Consider the following 27294-nt stretch of genomic DNA (forward strand, 5'->3'; position numbering starts at 1 on the left):
GAAAGATGTTTTTAATAAAATAAGAGATATATTAAAAAACCGACATGTTTTAATTAAAATATAGAGATGGGAAGGAGATGGACTATGAGTGCTCTTATGCGTTCGCAAACCATTGATCTCCATCGGAAACTAAATTTGATTCGCAACCCCCTCGAAAACCCATTGATCTTAAATGAAACTCACCCATAGCGGTTAGGGTTTTGGTTCGCAATGGACGACTGCTGGTGTTGCGATTTTCAGGGATTCGATTCTAGCAGTGGTGGTGGTAGTTTGGTTGCTAATTAAGGTGAGGTTGGGTAGGTGATGATTTGATGAAGATTATGAACTAGGGTTGGGCGTAATTGTTAAAAAACTATTTGGATAAAAGTCGTTAAAGTGAGCAAACCTTAGAGATGATTTTGACAATTTACTCTGTTTAAAAAATAATAAGTTATTCAACAAACTAAAAAGACGGGTTTACCCTTAAGTCAACGATAAAAGTTAACGAAGTTAACTATTTGAACGATATTGGCAACAACCGGGAAACCTTAAAAGTTCAAAAGTAATAAACAAATTGGCTATACCTCGTGAACGATTGACAAATCACTCTCTAATGATTCATATGTATTTAAAACACAAATGATTGTACATTAGTAATCAATAATCATCCCAACCATATATTAAATGCCGAAGTCCTCGCGTACGCCTTTTGAAAATATAATGATAAATATTAAACGTTTATATAAATTGATAAAACTTCAATGATATAAACCTTTCCTACATAACCCATTGCTTATATGTGTTTTCTATATAAACGGTGCATTCTGCCTTGCTCTCCACCATTCATATCAGAGCCCACTAAGTACTAGGTATTTTCCCAAAAGATACCTACCTACCAGTACCACTTAATTATTCTCCCTCAATGTATGTATTTATGGTTGTGCAAGTAATATCAGGGTATTTGCATGCAATAGGTTGACAATCAAGACAATCAAAGTGCATGTACCATCGATATCAAGATGTGTAGAAAATGTGTCATTTCTTATGTGATTGAGAGTTTGAGTCTAGTGGTAAACAAGAGACTAAATTTAGAAGTACAATTACCGAGTTCGCGTTAGCTATTCAAAAAAAATTATACGTGTAATAGGTTAAACAAATCGTTGTTTCTCTTCTATTGGTAACAAAACTGTTGATGAATTTTGAAGTAGGAACATGTGGAAGTTGAAGATAGCAGAAGGAGGTGGTGAAGAGTGGCTAACCACCACCAACAATCATGTCGGCCGCCAACACTGGGAGTTCGACCCGGATTCAGGAACTGAAGAGGAACTAGCTGAAATCGACAAGATTCGTAATAACTTCAAAACTAATCGGTTCGAGAACAAACAAAGCGCTGATCTGTTAATGCGGATGCAAGTAAGTTAATCATGGTAATTCATTTAAGCAAATCCGGCCACTAGATACGAATTACGAAAGTTAACATAAGTAGAGTAAATAGAAAGTCGATTATAAGGGGGAAAACAGTATATATTATTAAATTGTTGACATGATGTTACTGATGCATCTGCTTCACAGACCGATGGACGGTCTATTTAATGTGCGCTGACTAGGTGTACGAGTATGGTGCTTCATGATAAGAATATAAGTACTGTTGCAACCGTTTTATAGATCTTTATCTAATTCGTATATTTATTGCTTGAGCGATGGTAGTAGAGGACTAGGGATAAGGTTCCTTTTTGTCCTTAAAAGTAGTTACCAAATCAATCAATTGTATCCAGTGAAGTCCCATCAATATTAAAGTTATAAGTAGTTAAGGTCTGAAGAGGGTGGGATGTAGGCACACCATACCTTTATCCAATGGGATACAGAGGTGACTTCCAGAGACCTCCAGCTCTAAAAAATGTATGTATGAGAAAATATAAGAGGAAATTAAAGTTCAAATATATATATGTTTAAATATATAAATGTTTTACTTTATAAATGAATACAAACCATTTAGAACTAGTGTATTATACAAATTTATAAAACTACGAATTATATATAATAATGGTAAACTAGTTTTACTTTATAAATAAATACAAACCATTTAGAACTAGTGTAATATACAAATTTATAAAACTACGAATTATATATAATAATGATAAACTAGTTTTAAATAATCCCTACTATGTCATATTATAACAGTTTCAATTTGACACTTCGTTAGTGGTGGTCCAAACTAAATGTGTATTTGTTTTCAACGGCCCGCTACTAATATATAATTAACTTCATTAGTCTCTGATGCTTACGTGACACACTTTGTTGTCAAAAACTTGATTACATGGCATTTGTCTCACCACAACCAAAAACCACCATCACCACCCAACCTTCTTCTCCTACCACACCTTGTCGGAAAATCTGCATACCTGTACCACGGAGACGGACGACCAAGTGTAGAGTGGACTCTTATTAGATATTTTAGTCGGCAAAGTTCGGACATCTTCAAGTTTTTTATACCGGCAAAGATCAACCTCCGCTAGTCCGATGGGATTCCTTCCTTGTCTTGGATCTTGGCATTGACATTATTGATAGTGCCAGAGCTTTGGACCTTAAGATTTATGGTCTTGCTTGTTAGGCTTTTAACAAAGATTGCGTATGTTCAATTTCAAATCAAAACGGTTGTTAAGAACAAATTGATAGTATTTGACCACAAAATTAGACAACTACACATCAATCATGAAATTAAGATCAATAAACAAAAACGCCTAACTTTACAAATCAAACCCTAAACCTAATTTCAAGAATAGTATAATCCATCGATTTGTGAATTCAATAGGAAAATCTAATAAGAAACATTGAAATCCAGATCGATAAAACTGATAAAATAAAGATCAATAAACAGATTCGCCTCAATTAACGAATCAAATCCTATAACCTAATATCAACAGCTCTAGGTTCTACCGATTCACAAATTCGTTGAAATTAAAATTGAAAGAAGAATTATTCATCTAACACTTTGAATCAAAACAAAACACTATTGAAAAACGAGTGTGCTGATTATTAGGTCAAAACAAAACAAAACTGTAGGTCCCTTGACCGGATCTAACAACACACTAACTATTACTAGTTATCTTGGATCAACCTCTACACTAGTTGACGGAATCAGCTAGTTAGGACCGAGATCTTGGATCTTGTTTGTTGGTTATTTAGGCTGAGAACAAGAAGAAAGAAAGAGAGAGTTTATGGGTGTGAGATAATATTATGGCAAAAGGTTGTGTTATGTTTAAGATACACACACATTATATAGTGTGTGTATTCTCATGCACACATTTATTTATAATCGACCCAATGGGCTTTAAGTACATGTGGCCTTGTGCCCAAGCATACATAAGTAAACAAACATACAACATAAACGAAACATAAGTTACAAATACGAAAGATTTAACAAGAAAAGGGCCCAACAATCTCCCTCTAGTCTTTGATATTTGCTTTATTTACTTCCATCACCACTCGCACTCCGACTCGTAATCGAAGATATCGTCTGGCTCTTCAAATGGTTGCTTTTCAACAAGTAGATTGACGAACTTGTTGAATTTTCCGACGATCGCGTCTGTGTTGTCACGACGGATATCTTCTACAGTACAGAGAGGCGACTTCACAAGCTTCTTCAAGTCGCTGAGTCTAAAACCTGAAAGTTCATGCTCATCAAAGAAACACAGGTCGTGAGTACAGGTGCAATGAATGATGACCTCGCCATGCACGTTGTCAAACTCCCAGGCGATGAAGTCATAGATAAAGTCGTATTCGAAGGGCATCCCATGGAAGATTGGTTCACCATGATCTTCAGGCATTTTGTATCTTCTACCCTTGGACGGCTTGTTGGTGAAGGGGTTGATCTTCTTTGACTTGTACGATCTACCCGGATTGACCGCAAATTTCGGGTAGTACTTCCTCCACTCTCTCCTCAAGAACCTGTTCTTGAACCATGATTACGTGGTGTCTTTTCTATCGTCTCGAGCTATGGTCTTTCGAAAGTAGTTCATGTCGAGTACGGATAACGTGTGCATATATCTATATGTGAGATATGTCAGTTCCCCATTGGCACGTCGGATAGCCCAACTTTTGCTATCTTTGTGCCATTTTACGTATAGAATAGGATCAGAATCATGGTATGGCTTTGACCTCCATCTTAAGCTTCCCATCCTGCTCACACTGTAGTATTTGGTGCCATTTCTTGACTTTCTTCGAGCAGGATTAGCAGCTGGAGTGACAACTGGCTCTTCAGCAGCCGGCTCAACGTTCTCTCTGACCGGTGTGTCGGGGTCAGGGGAATAGTTGATGCCATCATCACTGTCTTCTTTATTTTATTCCACGGCTTTCTTAACTGAAGGTTTGGTACCTGCAAAAGAACACACGTTAAAATAAATAGGCGATTTCAGCCTCCACCGCAGCGTCCGTCTACTTAGTTTTCTCAGCATCTCCACTACCACTACCACTACCATCACCACTATCATCACCGTTTCCACCACGAGGTTCATCGTAACTGTCATACTCGTGGTCATCATCCTCGTCATCCTTCTTCTTATAACCATTATCATCATCATCATTATTCTCATCATCCGACTCATCATCGTTACCATCGTCATCACCATCATCACCGTCGTCACCTTGAGTTTCTTGTTGTGGACCAGCATAAAAAATCAAGGAATTTGTAACCATGGTACTTACTTGTGCACTAGTTGTGGGCGCAAAAAGTGGTGAGTTTGTAGAACTGTCCTGCCCAGATAAAGCAGCAGTAGTTACTACAGGCTTAGTACCCACGACGGTTCCAACAACAACTGCAGGCTCATTATCAGCAGCCTTAGCACCAGAACCTCCTTCACCTCCATCCTTTCTAGGTTCTCTTGTGTAGATGAAACCATGAATTTTTCCAAGAGCTCTGACCCTTTCAGCATCAAAGGCCAAACGAGCAAGAATGGGTTGTCGTCGGTTGACTTGCTCGGCCCTTGGCTCAGCTACACATAGAAACCCTCGAAAGGTTTCCATCAAGTGAACCCTCAGATTCTCAACATCTTCATCAGTCAACCACATAACCTCCATAACAACAAGGTATCAGTTGACCAAGGACTCGTTCACTTGTCCTTGCCTATCATGTTCTTCTTCCATCTTTTCTTCAAGCTGCTCAACTAAATCACGCAGTCGAACGCTTTCACCCATCAATCTACTCACATCCTTGCTCTCACTACCTTCCAACCACTTACTCTAGAGCCCAAACGCTCAAAATCAATCCACACTTTGTCAAGAGTGGAATCAAGTTCCCTTCTGAACTCACTTGCAAATGTAGAGGAGGAAGGAAGATCAGTTTCCAACTTTGTAACCCTCGACTCAAGCTTCTCTAACCCAACATGTTGATTAAAATTTTGTAATGTATTCTTGTTGATTAACTCTTGCTGATTGTTGATACGTTGCTGCAACAAGTTGATCCAATCCCTTTGACTAGCAATTTGAGCTTGATCAAGATCACGCCTTTCTTGTAGAATGGCCAATTGATCAGTGAGGGCGTCTCCTTGCCTAGTAGCTTCTTGGTTGATGGGTTGTTGATCTTTGAGAAATTTGATCAATATGAGCTCCCGCTTTGCACGGTTCTCATTGCCTCTTACAGTGCCTTAATCCTATCAAGGACAGGATCATTGAACACTGGAGACGTCTTCGATTTCGCACTTGATATGGGAGTGACAGCAATGAAAGGGCTTCTAAGGGTTGAGGGAAGTATGGTTGATATGGTTGAGTGTGGTGTGGTTGTTATGGATAAGGTTAGGGTTAAGGTAGGGAATGATGTGGTTATGGTTAAGGGTAGGCTGGTTGGTGTGGTTGTGGTTAGAGGTAGGCTAGTTGTGGTGGTTTGGGTTTAGCTAGATAATGTAAATGTAGAGGACCAGAACGAGGTATCTCTAATTGGTGAGGCGAATCGGTATGTAGGTGAGGTGACGGGTGCGGTGGTCATAGGGGATATGATGGTTTTGGCTTGGGTGGTTGTGGGAATGTTTTCAAATATGGACGTTATGGGTTCATCTAAGTGAGTTGGGGAGGTTTCAGGTGAGGTGATGGGTTCATCTAAGAGTGATGGTTTCTTAGGTTTGGGTTTGGTTTTAAGGATGATTCTAGGTTTGGTTTTGGATGGGACTTTGGGTGAGGTGAGTTTGGTTTTGGGCTTAGTTTTAGGTGAGATTGGGGTTTGGGTTTTGGTGAATTTAATCTGTTTGGCTTTAAGGGCTTCTATGGTTTTGGCTAATGAGGTTGGTGATCCTATGTGTGGGTCGGGTATGGTGGTGGTTTGTGGTGTGGTGGTTTGTGCTACTTGGTCACGCATCATCTCAGAAATCGAAGGAAAAAATACCTTAGATTGAGGCACCTTTGAATATGAGGACTTCTTGGAATCCATCGTCTTCTTTAAACGCTTGAGAGGACGCTCTGGCTCCTCGTCTTCCTCCTCTTCCTCAGCAGCAGAACTCTTAGAGGATTCTCCGGATTTCCTCTTTTTCTTGTCATGCTTCTTTTTGGATCATCAACAGGCTCATCCTCCTGTTTTTCCTCCTCTTGCTCATCACCTTCATCCTGACCATCATCAGGATCATCATCATCATCATCATCATCTCCTTCCTCTTCCTTAACCTCAGTTTCTTCACTATCAGTCTCAGTCTTCTCAAACTGACCAAACTTTTCACCTGGCTGTTTACCCTTGTACTTGTAAGAACTCCTCCTAGAGGGTGGTTTAAGGATAAACTTTAGAACAAACAGATTGTTTGACGAATTTTACGTGAAATGGCTTAACGAATTCAACTTTATTTCCCTCTTCATCAACCTCATCTGCATGCAAAGGTTTGGGTGTATCTGGGAGCAGGTGATCCAAAATTAATTGGATGAAACGAGGATACATCATTCTTCTTTCTTTGGCAAGTACATTTTGCTGTATATACTTGAAGAATAGCTGAGAGTAGTTGTACTTCCTCTTCCTCGTTAAACATAACATAACTCTCACCCAGTCGACATTTAACTTATCAAATCCGCCCTTCTGAGAAGATAGACAGTTAGCTACTATATGAAATAGTAGCCTCCAGTATACGGGCAAGTGATTCTTCTCACATGTTGACCACTTCACATCATAACCTATCTCATCCAAGTAATCGGTTATTTGTTCTTTTGTAAAGGTAGTGCATGGGTCATCTGCATTGTTATCTATTTGTAATGTCTGTCTAATAACCGTCTCATTCACAATCACCTTCAACCCATCAATCTCTGAGGTTATTTTAGAACTGCCTTTCCTTGTTATTTCCTTTGTCCAGAACTATTCTTGCCAAGAATAGTGAATTTTGGATCAACAGAGATTGCGTAGGATAGTGGACAAGTTTGTAATCCCTTAATCATAGATATGAAAACTTTAAACTTTTTCTTTCTTGGGATTTCCAAAGGGCAAGAACTATTATGACCCTATTAAGACACAAAAGAAGCATTAGTGTTGATAATTGAGTTGAAAGATAGCAAAAATAAACTATACAAAACTTATGTACAAAAGTTATACTCAACAGAAAATTTGTCTAAGTATAAAGCATTCGAATCAAAGCAAATATGAAAAGCTGATCGAAAGGTCTAAGGTATGGTCATTCGAATCGAATCATGATGTGTAACCCTTTGAGAGTGAAGTATAATCCAAACTGAATAGGTCTAGAAATATTATAAGTAAAGAATGTTCGAATCGAATGAACATCTATTCGAATCGAATGTTAATTTAATTCGAACACAATATTATTAGATTAACATAAGTTTCTCATTAGATTAGAAAACCATTTAAACTTTAGTGTCCCTGATTCATTGATCATAAGAGATTCGAATCATCATGACTTGCTCTTTCAGAAAGGATTTATCTTCCATTCGAATGCCTTGAACTTAACACATCTTTACACCACAACTTGTTCATTCGAATGAATGGTTTAGTTCATTTGAATACCATATGTCATTCGAATATAACTACATTAGAATACACGACACCTGTTAATTTTTGTTGTCATTCTGGTCATTCGAATGGAATGACCATTCGAATGCACTGTACTTTACCATATTATCACACAACAAGTCTCCCTATTCGAATACACATACATTCGAAAACATTTTACTTGATCAAATTTTAAAATCTCATAGCAAATATCAATTTGATTTGAATGATCATTCGAATCGAATGCCCATTTGATTTGAATGGTCATTCGAATGTTTTGACCTTAACATTTTTTCAGAGATTCAATCCTTAATCAATTTCCCATTCATAACCACAGAGCCATTCAATGCAAGCCTTTAAACTTAAAAACATCATAATCTCAACCCTTATATAGTTTTCTGGGTTCATCTTCATGCAATATGAAGATCTAGGCAGAGTATAAGCACACTTAAACACAAAACTGGGTTTATTATATCCAAAAGAACACAGAAAAGCCTAAAAATCAAAAACTGTATAAACAACCAAAAAAACTCAATTCAATCAACACATAGACTCTAAATGGTATCGACAATCATAATCTATCATCAATTTAGACAAAGAACAACAATAATATGACCAATTGGGCATGAACAGTTCCGACGGGAACTATTCATTGGCCCAGAAGCATAATAACATGGACAAAAGCTGTAAATCTTTACCACGGGAAATTTTTTCATGTTTATATGATGATTAACTGTAGCGATGAAGCAGATTCATGTGTATGTTTGAAGATCTTGAGCACTGATCTTGAAAATTATAGGCGATGGTGGCAGTGGAGTGTAGAGAAAAAAGTAAGAGAGAAAAAGGAGTGGATAAGGTTGTGAGTGGATAAAGTGAAAGAAATATTTGAATGACCTCTTTATAGGGTCAACCTATCTCGCGATGGGGTCAAAAATCTCGAGTTATAAACAATTTTACATTCTCGACCCCCGAACTCTGAAAATATGTACAAATTTAAACCCGCAAAATATTTACCCACCGAATCCAAGCATTTCAAGTATATACAAGATATATTTTTGTCGGGTCAACACTTAACAAACATTGCATAGAGGAACTTGTTGTAAAACATTAACCCATTTAACTAGACACATAAAAATAAAATTAAAAATTTAAAACGAAAACAAAAATATAATAAAATTTTAAAATTAAAATAAGGTTAAAAATAAAATAAAATAAAAAAAAACAACAACAAAGATAAAGTTTAAACATAAAATTAAAAGTAATTAGAAATAAAACAAATTAAAGGTAAACTAATACAAGTTAAATAAAAACTAAAAATATTAAAATTAAAGGTAAACTAATACAAGTTAATAAAACAACAACAAATTAAAGTTTAAACATGAAATTAAAAACTAAAAATAAATAAAATAAAAATGAAATTAAAATTAATACAAGTTAAACTAATTTTAACATGTAAATAAAAACTTAAAAATTAAGATTACAATTGAAATTTGAAGTAAAGATTAAATTAATATTACATTAATTATATTAGTTAATTAATATGAGGCATTCGCGGAAAAAAAAGTTAATTAATTTACATAATTAGATAGATACTAGTTTTTAGTGAGAAATATCACGACATGGAATCACATTATCTATGGTGTCCTAGATCACACTTCTATTTGGATATTATTATGCCAAGAACCCAAAGTCGATTGCAGATATATTTTGTTCACTGTAAACTTAACAAGTATTTAGATTTCACTGTGATACGTTAAGGTATGAATTAGGCTCAATACTTGTGTGGTCCCCTGTTAATCCGACATGTTACAAACTCCATACCTCAGGCATATTTTGTGTTCATCAGTATCACCCCGGATTGACTCCGTCCCCTTAATGATTGATCAAAACATTTTGAGCTTTTATAAACCTTTTGCAAACTTTTCTTTCAAACAATATTTAAAGGTTGAACCATGGACTTACTAGCCATACGGACTTACTCGCCTTCATATAAAGTGTTTAGGACTTACTTGTTTGCCTCACGTTACGTGGTTCTAATATAGCCCTTTTTGTTTGATAAATTATCAACATTTTTGTTGTTGATTTTTGAATACTTTTTGAGCATTTTGCAGTTTTTCTGCTTTTTCAATAAATTTTGATATTTTTCAATATTTGAAACCAACGAAAGAAATAATTTTTATTGTGACTAATCACTAACGGGCTCGTGTATGACTGACTATTAACATTTTTGACTTCATTGATATGACTTATTTGGAGTCGGTAACCGCTTCATAAGAGTGTAACCACTAGCATAGGAGAGTATTTAAGTTTATATCACTATGCTATTTACTCATTTGTCAAGTCTATCTACACGTCAATCAATGATCCTGTTGGCTTTTGATCTACTATTTTCATGTGCTAGGATCACTAAAGACAATCTCTTATCATTTTTCAAATGTCGGATCAATTTCTCAAAATTTTATAATTTTTATATCATCTGACTCCCTCTAAGCAGGAGCTCCCTCTAAACAAGAGAATACAATTGATCCATTTTAAGATTTTCTAAGCAAAATAGAAAGAGATAAAATATAAAATATTTTTGGCAAGTCAAATGATTTAATTTTCTGTTTTTCTTAAAGCCAAAGTGAAAATCTTTTTGGTGAGTCAAATTTAACTCATTTTATCCTCTAAAATTGTGACATATTTAAAAAAATATTTACAATTTTCTATTCAAAAGATGAAAAGTAAGATTAAAATTAAAAGATAGGAATATTTTATTTTAAATTTTAAAAAAAATTAAAAAGAATTTAAAACACTTTAAAATAAACTAGAAAAAAAACTTAAGAAGTAAAAATTAAAGAAAAAAATTAAAGTTTTTTTAAAAAATACTTAATTTTGAACAAAAGAGATCATGCCCAATGACTCAACTAAATACAAAAATCGGGCACGATCAAAGGCTTTTGTAAACAGGTCCGCAAAGTTGTAATCAGAATGAACCTGTTCAATTGTGACAAGTTTCCGGTAATAACAATCACGAATGAAATGCATTCGTATGTCAATGTGCTTTGTCTTAGAATACTGAACGGGGTTTTTAACAATACCCAGGAGATCAACCTATCACCCAGGAACTAACATCCTCCTGATGTTGACTTTTAATCAAGATTACATCCCCCATAATCGCTATCGGTGTAAGCATGCAGTACCATAGGGGAGTCTTTGGGATACCAAAGACCTAAGCAAGGTTTCCTTTAAGGTACCGAAAGATGCTCTTAACAGCGGTTAGGTGGGACTCTTTCGGATTACATTGATATCTGACACACTGACAGACAGGGGACATGTTGTCCGGCCTGCTGGCAGTGAGATATATCAGGGAGCCGATCATGGATCTGTAGAGATGTTGATTAACTGGAGTCCCTGACGGATTTGGAGCAAGCACAGACCTGGTAGCAATCGAAGTGATAAAAGGAGAGGAGTCTTTGAACCCAAACTTTTGGACAATGTCTCGAACATATTTTTCTTGATGAATTAAAATCCCGTCCTCCTTTTGTTCAACATGAAGACCTAGAAAGAAAGTCATCTCTCCTAACGAGCTCATCTCAAACCGGCTTTGCATGACCTCGGCAAACTCTCTACACAGTTTATCAGATGTAGATCCAAAAATGATGTCATCACTTGGACCAAGATCTGATCACCCTTTACATTCTTGATAAATAGTGTTTGATCGATAACTCCTATTCTATGCCGTTATTTAGCAAATGTCCTGCTAGCGTAGCATACCATGCACGAGGTGCTTGGTGCAGGCCACAAAAAGCTTTATCAAGATGGTAAACATGGTTTGGACGATCAGGATCTTCAAAACCTGGTGGTTGCTTCACGTAGATCTCCTCCTTTACTTTCCTATACAAGAAGGCAGCCTTCATGTCCATTTGGTACACTTTGAAATTCATGTACGAGGCATAGGCTAGAAAAAGACTAATTGCTTCAAGCCTAGACACATGTGCATAAGTTTCATCATAATCAAGGCCTTCACGCTGAGAGAAACCTTGTACAACCAATCTTGCCTTATTTCTTATAATAACCCCTTTGTCATCTTTCTTGTTTACGAAGACCCACTTTGTCCTAATTGGTTTCTTATTCGGTGACATCTTGACCAATCTCTAAACATGAAGCTTCTTGAATTGTAACAGTTCTTCTTACATAGCCTCAAACCTCGAGTTTTCTTTCAGGGCCACTCTGTGATCCTTCGGCTCAACCTGTGAAATAAAACATGCAAAAAGACATTTGTTAATGGCACCAAATTTGCTTCTCATTTGGATTCCGGCAGATGGAGAACCGATGATGTTCTCTGTGGGATGACATCGATGAATGGGCAACTGAGGAATGTCTTCGAAATGGTGACTGGCTCTGCTTGAATTTTTACAGAGAGATTCTCAATGGATGGAAGATGCGAGGAGTGCCTTTAAGAATGTCGATAGTTGAAAAAACAGAGTCAGGTTGATCAACTCTATTCTCTTGAGAAATTTGTTCTTCCCAGAGATCTTCTTCACCATATGGAACAACAATGGTATTTATAGGATTTGTTGCAGTGTGGTCAGAATCACCATAGCAGGTTCTTCAACAGGAGTAACTACTTGAACAATTTCATCAGCAGAGGGAGGTGTGGCAACAAATTCTACCACACTGGGAGCTATCTGAAGATCTGCTACAGGTTCACTCTGATGTTGTTCCATATTGTCAGCAGACTGGAATGAGTCATCTGAACCTGTGTCGGACACATCTTCGATAACAACTAATTCAGTTGAATCAGCAGCTTGAGGAGCAACTTGAGGAGCATGATTGTTAACAACTTGATTATTCTCTTGAGGTGGAGGTGGAGGTGGAATTGCAGGTGGTGCAGGTATTGCAGGCATAACAGAGAGATCGACCTCAGACAGTCTATTTATTAGTGTTTGCATCAACAAAGGTTCTTGTGAAGAAGATGGAACTTGAGTACTTGCAGGTGGTGGAATAGACATGCCGCGAAACTGGTTGAACAAGTAATCGCAATCAAACAACCAATCTGGTCCCGTGTGGGCGTCAGTAACATTTAGCTCTTGCCAGTCAACGTTGTAGGACTCCAAAATTAGCTTGGTCTTCTTTTTGTAGACTCGATAAGCGGTTTTATTGGATGCGTACCCAACGAAGTAACACTCATAAGCCTTTCAGCAAATTTGGGATCAGGCTGAGCACCGGTATGGAGCAAGGTGCAGGGACATCCAAAAGTCTTGAAGTAGTTGACTAGCAGCTTCGTCTTATAGTAGACTTCGTAAGGAGTCTTCTTCAGACGCTTGTTAACGAGTAAACGGTTTTGAATGAAGCAAGCCGTGTTGATTGCTTCACCCCAAAAGAACAGTGGAAGCTTGGAGTCTGATAACATTGTTCTTGCAGCTTCAATCAGTGTACGGTTTTGACGCTCAGCTACTTCATTTTGTTGCGGAGTATAAGGAGAACCGAAGTGACGTTCTATTCCGTTTGAACTGCAGAAGTTGTCTACTGTTCGGTTGCAAAATTAAGTTCCGTTGTCGCTTCGTATACACTTCACCTTCTTATCCGTCTGTCTCTCAACCAACGTAATGAACTTGATTAGAAATTGCGCGGTTTCATCCTTGTGCCCTAAAAGGAATGTCCAGCTGAAACGTGAAAGTCATCACGGGAAAGTCATCAATAATAACAAGACAATGGGCTTTTCTGCCGATTGCCATAGGATGGATAGGACCAAACAAATCCATATGTAACAGCTGAAGAATGGAATCTATTGAGTTGATCAACCTGGGTTTGTGAGGAAGCTTGTGTTGCTTGCATTTAGAGCATGAAATACATTTTTCAATGCAAGAAAAAGATTTAACAGGCAATCCCCTCACATGTTCTCCTTTAACCAATTTTTTTAGATTTTTAAAATTCACATGACCGAGACGTCTATGTCATAGAGATGAGTCGTTCTTCGAGGCCTTAGATAATAAACAGGAAGCGATCTTACGTGAGTAAGAGCTATTCATGTCTATTATGTAAGCATCATTACGCCTCGGAGTACGCATGAATTATTTCGGCCGAGAACAAGAAGAAAGAAAGAGAGAGTTTATGTGTGTGAGATAATATTATGGCAAAAGGTTGTGTTGTGTATGAGATACACACATTATATAGTGTGTGTATTCTCATGCACACATTCATTTATAATCGGCCCAATGGGCTCTAACTACATATGGCCTTGGGCCCAAACATACATAAGTAAACAAACATACAACATAGACGAAACATAAGTTACAAATACGAAAGACTTAACAAGAAAATTCTTTCGTATTTGTAACTTATGTTTCGTTTATGTTGTATGTTTGTTTACTTATGTATGTTTGGGCACAATGCCACATGTACTTAGAGCCCATTGGGCCGATTATAAATGAATGTGTGCATGAGAATACACACACTATATAATGCGTGTGTATCTCATACACAACACAACCTTTTGCCATAATATTATCTCACACCCATAAACTCTCTCTTTCTTTCTTATCAAAACAAAACACTATTGAAAAAACGAGTGTGTTATTATTAGGTCAAAACAAAACAAAACAAAGCACAACTGAATCTGTCTCCGCGGTAGATTATGTATGAGTTGCAGGTTTCCGACGTGGTGCGGCTGGAGAAGAAGATGGATAGGTGGTGATAGTTTCTAGTTGTGGTGAGACAGATGCTACGTAACCCGTCACATGATCAAATTTTTGACAACAAAGCGTGACAATCGAACTAACGAAGTTAACAATCCGTTAGTCATGGATTGTTGGAAACAAATAAACTTTTACTTAGAACCAGTGGCGGATCCAGAAATTTTTGCTACGGTGGGCAGAGAATGGATCTGGTAAAAAAATGGGTCGGGTCAAAGAGAACATGGTCGGCCAACCATTCCGGAAACCTAGAGCAGAATGATCTTTCACGACACATGAAAGAGTAAATTAGTATTTTTCTTTTTCACACACCATTTATAAATCAACATTACCATTATATTATATTATAATTATTTAACTTTTGTTAAAAATTATACCCAAAATCAAATAAAATAAATTATAAATAAAAACTATGAAATAAAATAAACAAAATGTTAAGTATTTAAACATTAAACCATATAAGTTACTAAAGTATAAAACAACTTAAATCTCTATTGGAATTCAATATAATAAAGTTTACCAACTCTTGTTGCAGGGCTAAGTGTATGTGGTCCGCAAGTTTTTTAAAAGTTAATAAAAAGAAATAAACATTTCAAAATAGTAACGACAAAATAATTAAATATATGTGTTTCATAACCTATCATCTTCCTTTTTGCCTTTTCACTTACCTTCCCCACCCATTACCAATTTACTCTGTCACAACTCGCTACAGTCACTTCCGGCTGTCGGAAAAAAACACGAAGCATCAATCTGAACCGACGGTGGGCAAGGGCTGAATGTTAGACTAATCATAAACTAACACATAGGTATAAAAACGGTACTCCGGTAGCCGGACGGTGGGCACAGGCCCACCGTCGCTAAGCCCTAAATCCGCCCATGCTTAGAACTATCACTAGCTAAGTGTTAAATTGAGATTGTTATTTGTTTTTATAGCTATCGGGCCTATTCTATTCATTACATGAGAAAGTCTTGTCAAAAAGACATAGTTGAAATTATTTAAAACCAATTTACCTTTAATAGTTAAATTGCTACAAATTGTAACTCAAAGCTGGTAAAGTTAAAGCCATACAAGTCACCACAAAAGTTGTTGAATGGTTTATTACTAGTCTTCATGCATGGTTTGGTTATCAAATTAGCCTTTACGTGTAGTTTGGTTATCAAATTAAACTCACACATTGCTGATGACACTGGATCCCGGTTCAACTGCATTGACCGACTAGTCCAGCCCGGATTTCAAAACATTGGCTATTACTTCGCCCACTATACTTTTCCCTCAAAAAAATTGTCATTTTTTTTAATCTTATTTTAATACTTTCTATTTGTTTGTGAACTCAGTTAAAAAAGGAGAACCAAGTTAAAGAAATACCAGAAGCAATAAAATTGGAAGAAACAGACGAAGTAACAAATGAAGCAGTCACAATTACACTCAGAACAGCCATTAGCTTCTACTCCACTATCCAGGCCCATGATGGCCACTGGCCTGCTGAATCCGCTGGCCCTTTGTTCTTCCTTCCTCCACTGGTAACTACGTTAGGATCATTAATCGTACACACTAATAATAATATGCATATGTTACCCAAGTATATAATATTTGTTTGATTTAGTAATATGTTTATATATATACACAGGTGATAGCACTATATGTGACAGGAGACATGACTGCAATTCTAACACCAGCACATCAACTGGAAATCAAACGCTACATATATAACCATCAGGTACTATATAGATTTTGTATATTTTTATAGTATATGTTATGATTTTATATTCCATTCGGTTTTGTTTTGATTTTGACTTTATGATCACAGAATGAAGATGGAGGTTGGGGATTACATATTGAGGGTCACAGCACAATGTTTGGATCAGTACTTAGTTACATTACCTTGAGATTGCTTGGAGAAGAAGCCGATAGTGGTGCAGAGAACATGGCAGTGGTTAAAGGTCGTAAATGGATCCTTGACCATGGTGGTGCAATTGGGACTCCTTCGTGGGGGAAGTTTTGGCTCACTGTCCGTTTCTTTGGCTTGTGATTCTTGCACATTTGTTTTCATTTCGCTTACATTAACATAGTTTATATATGTATGTCAACTGCAACGTTTTAGAAGATATATATCCAATATCTTTTGTGCCTTTGTAGGTACTTGGAGTATACGAGTGGTCAGGTTGTAACCCTATGCCACCTGAATTTTGGCTCCTCCCTAAATTTTTCCCGATTCATCCAGGTTAGTTTTTTTTACATCTAGCGACCTCTTTCTTGGATAATTTTTCTAATTGGTATTATGTAATCTGTTAAGAATATTAAGCATCATACCATTAGTTAAAGTAGCATTTGTGTGGTTTATTATTACCAAATATTGATAGTTAATTTTAATGTAATGGGTAATAAGATATTGATATATTACTATCATACATTAACATTAATTTCATATTATGTCGCAAGACCTCCAGAGCCTAGATTATTGTAAGCTAGTTTCTTGTTTCTTTATATTTTAATATAATATGGGGAAATATGGATTCAAACACTTAAGGTGACCGAATCATTTCAGTTTGTTTGAATAAGTACCGAACCTAAACTTTAAAGACCGGAACCATAAATACAACACTAGTCTGCAATGTAAAAGAAGACATATGAAGAATAATGGAGAGAAGAAAAGGGTGAAATCTCAATGCTAAGATCATTCACATTTTAGTCCCAGTTTGAGAGTCTACTTATCATGGTTGTTTTTTTTGTTGCACTCTTTTTTGTCAAGCTAAACATCTAATCTAAATCACGTTTAGCTTGATGGCATGCTAGAATATTAAGCGCATAATATTAATTGATAATTAGTATTTATGTAGTTTGTTATTATCATGTGGTAATTGTTAATTGTTAGTATAGCTAAAGGGCATGTGGTTGTCATTTATATGCATTGTCTTGTTATGTTTCGAGTGAGAAAATAAACATCATTTTCATACTATGTCTTCTCCCTGTGCTATATTAGTTAGGGTAGTTTCAGTTCTCTTTGTACTATATTTAATCTCAATAAAATTCAACTAATAATGCCATTAATGTAAAAACACAAGCAAAATGCTCTGTTATTGTCGCTTAGTTTACATGCCAATGTCATACTTATATGGCAAAAGATTTGTGGGAAGAATAACTAGTTTGGTTAAAGCGCTAAGGCAAGAGATTTATACAGAGCCGTATGAAGACATTATTTGGAATAACGCCCGAAATAGTTGTGCGAAGGTTTAATTTATCCTAAAAAGGCTCATATTTGTCATTTCAATATAACAAAATATGCAAAATATATATCATGTGGTGATGATGTATTTCAGGAAGATCTCTACTATCCGCATCCTCTTGTTCAGGATATGGTATGGGACGTTCTTCATAACGTTGCTGAACCGATCTTAGCACGTTGGCCCTTTTCGAAATTACGAGAAAGGGCCTTAAAAGTCACAATGGAGCATGTTCACTATGAAGATCAGAGTAGTAGATATCTTTGCATTGGATGTGTGGAAAAGGTTTTAATTTGTTTCCATAAGAAAAACATAACCTATTTCAGTTGTCCTAACTTTAACAGTAAAAAAATAATTTTTGAAGGTTGTATGCTTGATTGCGACTTGGGTGGAAGATCCAAACGGGGATGCTTATAAGCATCATCTTGCAAGAATACCTGACTATTTTTGGGTTGCCGAAGATGGAATGAAAATGCAGGTTTTTAGTAACTTGTTACCAAATTTTGGTCATTCATTCATGTGTTATTTTTAATTTTTTTTGTCAAGCGTACATGTTAAATGTTGATTTTTCAGAGTTTTGGCTGTCAAATGTGGGATGCAGCCTTTGCTATTCAGGCGATTATGTCAAGTAATCTAACAAAAGAATACGGACCAACTCTTAAAAAAGCGCATGACTTTGTAAAATCCTCACAGGTATGACAACAAGAAACCTTCTTAAAAAAATATGAAAAAGGTCATACAAATTAAACTGTATATACATATTAAATGTCTTCAGGTTCGCGATAACCCCCCTGGAGATTTCAGTAAAATGTACAGACACACTTCCAAAGGCGCTTGGACCTTTTCCATTCAAGACCACGGTTGGCAAGTTTCAGATTGTACAGCGGAAGGCTTGAAGGTTCTTGTTTAGTTGTAATAAGTACCAATGCTTTTTGATAATGATACCATAATCTATCTTCTTTAAATTGATGTTTGTTTTATAGGTTTCACTTTTATATTCAAAAATGAGCCAAGAACTTGTTGGTGAGAAACTTGAAACTGAGTGTCTCCACGACGCTGTCAATGTTATTCTTTCATTGCAGGTATGTCATCAACATTATTATGTTATATTGGCATTGTTCAATATGAATTCAACGTATGGGATATTACTCTGATGTAATGTTTTGTAAATTAAATGTAGAGTGAAAATGGAGGTTTTCCAGCTTGGGAACCACAGAGAGCATATTCTTGGCTTGAGGTTCTTAATGTTTCTTTATTTGAAACTATATATTTAGTGAAAACACAAAACAAAACTAGCATGCCAAAAATAAATCGTAACTACATTGTATGTTCATTGTGAATTACAGAAGTTCAATCCAACAGAGTTTTTTGAAGATGTGTTGATAGAAAGAGAGTATGATTCGAACCTAAATTATTTTGTGTTAATGCTCATCATGTTTAAATGGTTTTTGTTTCTCTAAGATAAAGAATTTACTAAATCTATTATTGTTGCAGGTATTTGGAATGCACATCATCTGCCATCCAAGGTTTGGCGCTCTTTAAGAAGTTGCACCCCAGGCATAGAACGAAGGAGATTGAAAATTGCATTTCAAGGGCTCTGAAGTACATTCATGACACACAAAACCCTGATGGTTCATGGTAAGCATGTCTTCTTTCAATTCGAGTAAGATGTAGAGTGGAAGCACAAAAGATAAACAAAAGCAATTTCTAAGGAAAAACGTAAATCTTTTAAATTTGACAAATTTTGCTAAATCATCGAAATTGAAAACATACTTAATTAATGAGATTAAATACATAAATAAACATGTAAATTAACTCAATTAGTGATATTCATGTCTCACATTAAATAAGGATAAAAATAGACATGACTTAAACCGGAGGCAAATCTTCAATGACATAATCGGAGCTGTAGATAATGGAATTTGAGTCTGATTGTTGCCAAACTGCTAATCGTCATTTGTTGTCCGGTGTTGGCCCAGACGAATCAACCAATCATATCAAACGAACGAACACATAAACAAACATGCGATATTGGAGTGACAACCCTCGACTCTTTTCATATAACCAAGCAAACTTAACAAACGAACATAACTACACGAACATACAAGAAGAAGTGACCTCTCTTGACTCTCTCTAATAAAACTAATAATCTATACCCTATATATAGACCCACTAAACTTGCTCTTCAAGACATACCTTTCCTAAACCTACTACAATTCAATCAGGTAAAATAAATATAACATAATAAACCCTTAACTTTATTAATATTCAAGATTAATCCTTCATTCACCCCCTTAATCTTGAATTGTATTTATTCTTGCATTTGTTCCACCTTTTCAACTGACTATAGCATACTTGCTTCACCGATTCTTCAAACTTAGCATTCGTTCCTTTCGTACTTAACTTTGAAACCACATTGCCATTTTCTTTCTCGAATCGCTTCTTCTCATTAACTCGTTCTTGATCAATACTCTCACGAACTCCAAATAAATCATTCGGGATCGTTCCAAACTGAATTTCCTTCACTTTCATAATCGGTTTCACATCATAACTTTATTTCTTTTCAACTTCAAAGTTATTAGGATTACAACATACATGAAGCTTGATGTTGTTCGTCATGTTCAGATTTCTCTGAACCTTCATCAACAATCTCTCTTTCTGATCATATAGCCTAAATGTCCCATTGGCTATTTCAATCTTACATCCTTCTTCATCTAACTTTCCCAAGCTAAGAAGATTGGTCTTCAACTTTGGGATATAGAAAACATCACAAAATGTTTTCTTTTTACCAGTCTTACTTACCACAGCCACATTACCTTTACCTTTAATTTCGATCTCGGACCCATCACCAAAATTCACTTGACCCAAAACTCGTTCATCCAAGGTAGTAAAAAACTCTTTCTTTCCTAACATATGATGGCTTGCACCATTGTCTAAGTACCATGTTCCTTCTTTCTTTTCATCTTTTTCAAAAACACCAGGGATAACCCTTTCTTTAGGGGTGAACACGGACCAAACCTGATCGGATGAGAGCATTTCCGTGTCCGTCCATTAAGCTTTTGACGGACAAACGGACGGTTCACGAATACACTACCGAACGAAAATTCATGTCCACCCATTATAAAAATTGAGTTTGTTCGTGTCCATCCGTTAATATTGTAAACGGACGTTAATGGACAATAATGGACAAACGAACACTAATGGATATTAACGGACAAACTAACATGTGAACATTAATGGACAATGAAAACTAATGGACAAATATAAACGGTTACATATTAATACCAAACATAAATCTAACAACTTCACCTAAAAATTTGGAATTACACCGTATAACATCCAAATATACTTAACACTAAATATATTAACATAAAGTGGATCACTGTAATTTAAAAAACATAAGACATGTGTAGTAATACAAAAATGTGATTAATAACACTAGAAATTCCACAATTAGTTTACAATACTAGATAGATCTAAACATTAACGATACCGGACGGACATTACAAGATGTAATCGGATGAACGTTACCGGACGTTCACGAACACTATCGAACGGACTTGGCCCTTGTCCGTGTCTGTCCGTTAATCTTATCGAACAGAATTTTTTGTCCATGTCCAGTTCGTTTATTAAACGGACGAACATAAAGGAACTTCTTTCCGAACAGACGACTAGACGTCCTTACAGCCCTACCATTCTTCATTCAAACTTACTTTCTTTATTGAACAAACTGCCATGAGCAAAGAAGGATCAACATCATCTTCTTTTTTTGTCAAATTCACTTCATCATTCCCTTTGCTTGGTTCTTTACATTCATTCGAGTAGTGCCCAATCTTATCACAGTCAGTTGTAGCACGTTACATACTTCCTTATATCTTCCCATTCTTCAGGGTTCTTTTTTCGGTATTCACCCCGATCATCATTTTTACGTTCACCATTCCATCTTGGGTTCCCTCTTCCTCGTCCATTGTATCTTCCACGACCTCTACCATGTCCTCGGTAGTTTTCAACTTTCTTTTCGGTTTGGATGAACATGAGCTGACTTTGTGGTGAACTTACATTCACATTCTTTAACTTGTTTCTTTCTTCATATGTCTTCAGACGTCAAACCACATCTTCAAACGCCATTGTTTCGATGTCTGCGAGTAGCTCCATCGAAGAAACAACAAGTAAATATTTTTCAGGCATAGAGTTCAAGAACTTTCTTACCAAAACCTCTTCTTCAAGTACTGCTCCCAAGTTGTTGTACTTTGACTGTACTTCACCCAACTTCGCTGCATAATCATCAATACTTTCTGTCTTCACCCAACAAACTGCCATGAGCAAAGAAGGATCAACATCATCTTCTTTTTTTGTCAAATTCACTTCATCATTCCCTTTGCTTGGTTCTTTACATTCATTCGAGTAGTGCCCAGTCTTATCACAGTCAGTTGTAGCACGTTACATACTTCCTTATATCTTCCCATTCTTCAGGGTTCTTTTTTCGGTATTCACCCCGATCATCATTCTTACGTTCACCATTCCATCTTGGGTTCCCTCTTCCTCGTCCATTGTATCTTCCACGACCTCTACCATGTCCTCGGTAGTTTTCAACTTTCTTTTCGGTTTGGATGAACATGAGCTGACTTTGTGGTGAACTTACATTCACATTCTTTAACTTGTTTCTTTCTTCATATGTCTTCAGACGTCAAACCACATCTTCAAACGCCATTGTTTCGATGTCTGCGAGTAGCTCCATCGAAGAAACAACAAGTAAATATTTTTCAGGCATAGAGTTCAAGAACTTTCTTACCAAAACCTCTTCTTAAAGTACTGCTCCCAAGTTGTTGTACTTTGACTGTACTTCACCCAACTTCGCTGCATAATCATCAATACTTTCTGTCTTCACCCAACAAACTGCCATGAGCAAAGAAGGATCAACATCATCTTCTTTCTTTGTCAAATTCACTTCATCATTCCCTTTGCTTGGTTCTTTACATTCATTCGAGTAGTGCCCAATCTTATCACAATCAGTTGTAGCACGTTACATACTTCCTTATATCTTCCCATTCTTCAGGGTTCTTTTTTCGGTATTCACCCCGATCATCATTCTTACGTTCACCATTCCATCTTGGGTTCCCTCTTCCTCGTCCATTGTATCTTCCACGACCTCTACCATGTTCTCGGTAGTTTTTAACTTTCTTTTCGGTTTGGATGAACATAAGCTGACTTTGTGGTGAACTTACATTCACATTCTTTAACTTGTTTCTTTCTTCATATGTCTTCAGACGTCAAACCACATCTTCAAACGCCATTGTTTCGATGTCTGCGAGTAGCTCCATCGAAGAAACAACAAGTAAATATTTATCTGGCATAGAGTTCAAGAACTTTCTTACCAAAACCTCTTCTTCAAGTACTACTCCCAAGTTGTTGTACTTTGACTGTACTTCACCCAACTTCGCTGCATAATCATCAATACTTTCTGTCTCCTTCATCTTCAATCCATCTAACTCGGTCCTTACCATTTGAACACGAGCTTTCTAAGTTCTTTCTACACCTAGATAACAAACTCTTAACGCTTCCCAAATATCTTTCGGTTCTTAATACTTGGCCTACTGAAGCATCACATCTTCAGGTATGGTTTGAAAGATAACACCCAAGGCCATAAACTTCTTTCTTTCTTCAATTCGAGTCCCCTTTTCCTTATCAATCACATCATGCAAACCATCCGCACCCAAGATAATTACCACCATAACCGACCATGAAGCGTAATTGGTCGAAGTTAACTTTGGTGCATGTAAAACAAAACCACCCATTGATCTTTCATTATTCCTGAGCTTTCTACTTCTTTATCACCAGCCATGACTCGATAATCAGACTACTCTTTCCGGCCAAAAAGTGGCTTTTCAATTTGTGATGTAGACGAGAGGTTGTAACTTGTTTCCTTTGAACAAACGATTCTTGCAACCCTCCGAAACGAACTTCTACGAACAACGAGCCTAAGCTTTGATACCAATTGTTGGCCCAGACGAATCAAACAATCATATCAAACGAACGAACAAAGAAACAAACATGCGATATTGGGGTGACAACCCTCGACTCTTTTTATATAACCAAACAAACTTAACAAACGAACATTACTTCACGAACATACAAGGAGAAGAAATATTTCTTGACTCTCTCTAATAAAACTAATAATCTAGACCCTATATATAGACCCACTAAACTTGCTCTCTAAGACATACATTTCCTAAACCATAACATCATAAACCCTTAACTTTATTAATAATCAAGATTAATCCTTCATCCGACTCCACAAGACCTTTTCGTCCACTACTTAAGGATTGATTTGTAACTCCACCGGTATCCCGATTTATGTATTTCTTTATGTTGGGGCGGTTTCTGCCCCGTTTATCATTGTCTAGATTGTCCAACTAGCGGTCGACTAACCCTTTGTTCAACTCTGTATCAAAGTATTTGACTATCCTTTACTCATGGAAGTACAAGAAGTAATTAGGCCATATAATCATATACGATATATTGTTTATGCATTGTGAGGTCGTTCGTATTGTTATGTTAGTTTATCAACCCTTAATTTTTAGCTCAGTTAAGATTGGAAACTAGTTTATTTGCACATGAAGTTTAACGTATTGACATGTAAGCTTGAAATCTGTTTAGGTATGGTTGTTGGGGAATATGTTACACCTATGGGACATGGTTCGCTGTAGATGCACTAGTAGCTTGTGGTGAGAACCTTAATAACAGTCTCACCCTTCGAAAAGCTTGTGAATTTCTGCTATCCAGACAACTTCCTAATGGTGGATGGGGAGAGAGTTATCTTTCGAGTGCAAATAAGGTAAGAATGGAATGATAGAAACTTGTAGGGTTTATTTAACAAATAGTTGGTCTAATGTTTTGTATCTCTTGTTTGATATAGGAATATACAAATTTGGATGGAAATCGATCGAATTTAGTACAAACATCATGGGCTTTAATATCACTTATAAAAGCAGGACAGGTTCGTTGCTTATTTTATAACCTCAACTCATCACAACTTGGCTACAAATCTAGATTTTTTTGGAGGGAATGTGTAGAAACTCTAGTTAATTTGATGTATATCTAGACATTTTGAAGTGGTTAACTTGCCTACCAGAACACTTAAAAGGAAGAAAAAACATTGGAAAGTCGTTACTGTACAATAAAAATCCTTTATAAACTTAAAATTAGAATATTGGGAAAATCAGTTAAAACAACCAAAACCACAACATATATAATGACGGACTTTAATGAAATTTTATTTTTAACTGAGTATAATGTACTAACTTGACTTTTCCATCAAAAAGGGTTCAAGTCAGCACAAGCCGTTTTAACACCTCGAAACCTGGGCATGTTATAATCTGGTTTACGGAAGGCGTTTAAAACCATCTCATAATTCGTCAGACCATTACAAATTTAAAACTTTACAAAAGAAAAAAACTGCGAATTTAATAAAAATACATTTAAGCAGCCCACTATTCGACAATGTCCTCTCTGGTCTTGTCAAATAGCTAGAGATGTATCAACACGGACTAGCTTACGCTGATAAGTTTAATATAAAATATAAAAGCTTTAAATTTCAATATTTATAATTCTTCAAAACCCTTCAATATACAACACTTTTCCATCACCAAACTAAGTCTGTAAATGAACCGAACAAACACAAACAAGGGTATGCTCATGTTTGTTCATCTAACTTCAAATGAACATGGACACACACACGGACACTTAATCTTACAAATATTTGGCGTTCATTTGTTTTAAAAATAAACATGTTCGTGTTTATTTATGTCTGTTTATTTAAAATCCAAACAAATAGTTCACAAACATAAAAGAACATAAATAAGTATAATTGAACATACATGAACATGTTTAAATGAACACATACAAACATGATAGAACACAAAGAATCATAAAAGAACATAAATGAACATATGTGAACATACATAAGCGAACATAAATAAAAAACATATACGAGCGTTCACGAACTTAAATGAACGAACGGAACCTTTGTTCATATTGGTTCATTTATTAAATAAACGAACTTTATTCCGAACAGTTCACTGAACATTCGGTTCGATTATAGGTCTACATCAAACTAAACACCTAGCATTTTTAATTCAACATGAGATAAAAACCACCCAAGTTATTACCAGTAATTCCTATTACATACCCTTTCTTATCCTCTTATCAAAGCCTATCCATTTAAAGAATTGTGAACCTATATCATTCATATAACTTCTTTCATTTTACAAAGCTCTTTTCAGCTCCAGTTAGACATGCCAAAAGAAGTTAGTTTAAATTTCTATCATTTAGGTTACTCATTTTTGTCCTACACATATATATGATTAACCAAAATGCCTTCCTAACTTACGACATATGAGAAGCCCATACTATTATTCATGAAGGCAGTGGCGAAGCTTTGGCTAAATCATATGGTTGACTGATGGGAATGAGCTATGAAAGAAAAGTAATATGCACGCATTCTCAAGGGGGTAAAGGGAAAATATTACAAGTTGCTAAAGTGTAATACATGGGACAGTATAACTAATAGATGGATGATAAAGCTTGTGAGGGTTAGGATTGAATTTGTTTATATCATTAAGGCTTCTGTGTGATGCATGAAGAGAGGGCATAGCCCTAGATTATCTTGTAACTTTCCCTTTACGTTTCATTAATACAATCGTTTGGTCTATTTTGCTCCTATTATCTTCCCTATATCCAATCTATCACAATCAATACATATCAATTCCTGTCATTGGTTCGACCTGCTCTTGACCTACCGAGATCATGGTGAATCACAATTCTCGATTGGATTCTCATGAACAATAGATTCAACAATTACAATCTCATGCTTCTGAGACTAAAAGCTACACTAAAAGCATTAGAGGTTGATCGTGGTAAATCTAGCGAATTTCTAACGTGATGATGAATTGGATGATACAACTAGAGCAGAAGGCTGGTTCGGGAGGTAATTCCGGTGAGGTACTTCCCTATTCTTGTCCCAAATATGTTTCCGATAGGGATTCTGATCCAATATCGACTTCCGACGGGGATTTTCTTGGTGGTCTTCGTCTCTAGTATCTCAACTAGAGGCGCACGTTTCCAGATCTAAAGAGCGCTTGCACAGCTATGGACGTTTGACGTCGATTAATCATACATATTCACCTTCTTCAAGTTATGATTATAAACTTCCGACTCCAGGTACTCTAGCTGCTTTTGTCATATCTCCGTTAGATCAATTGAAGGCTATAATCTCAAGATCTGGCTCCGGTATGACTGTTTAATCATTCCACGGCAGGTAGAGAGGGGGGGGGGAGATATAGGGATGCCATTCTGATCCTAGTGCTTCTAGCTGTACTTCCCTATGTTGATTTAGGGTTGCTATGAAAGTCAGATTTATTTAAGGCCGTGCCCACCCAATTTGCTGGTCGA

At 36.3% G+C, this 27294-nt stretch overlaps 1 protein-coding gene across 1 annotated transcript in view; it reads left to right on the forward strand.

The window, feature by feature from the left end:
- The first annotated feature begins 775 nt into the window (after positions 1-775).
- Positions 776-27294, forward strand: part of LOC143557393 (lupeol synthase-like) — a 29322-nt gene continuing 2803 nt past the window's right edge. Inside the window, exons 1-17 of the mRNA XM_077046477.1 lie at positions 776-848; positions 1185-1392; positions 15958-16143; positions 16251-16340; positions 16431-16631; positions 16760-16848; positions 17686-17851; positions 17941-18129; positions 18209-18322; positions 18418-18537; positions 18620-18742; positions 18828-18926; positions 19025-19081; positions 19191-19237; positions 19339-19482; positions 24502-24679; positions 24761-24841. Coding sequence (XP_076902592.1) covers positions 1192-1392; positions 15958-16143; positions 16251-16340; positions 16431-16631; positions 16760-16848; positions 17686-17851; positions 17941-18129; positions 18209-18322; positions 18418-18537; positions 18620-18742; positions 18828-18926; positions 19025-19081; positions 19191-19237; positions 19339-19482; positions 24502-24679; positions 24761-24841 — 2085 coding nt within the window. The 5' untranslated portion in view covers positions 776-848; positions 1185-1191. The remainder of the gene's footprint in view (positions 849-1184; positions 1393-15957; positions 16144-16250; positions 16341-16430; positions 16632-16759; positions 16849-17685; positions 17852-17940; positions 18130-18208; positions 18323-18417; positions 18538-18619; positions 18743-18827; positions 18927-19024; positions 19082-19190; positions 19238-19338; positions 19483-24501; positions 24680-24760; positions 24842-27294) is intronic.

Source organism: Bidens hawaiensis, unplaced genomic scaffold (genome assembly GCF_021521415.1).
Source record: "Bidens hawaiensis isolate Kalapana, Puna unplaced genomic scaffold, B.hawaiensis_p1.1 tig00018953_1, whole genome shotgun sequence".
NCBI classification, from domain to species: Eukaryota; Viridiplantae; Streptophyta; class Magnoliopsida; order Asterales; family Asteraceae; genus Bidens; species Bidens hawaiensis.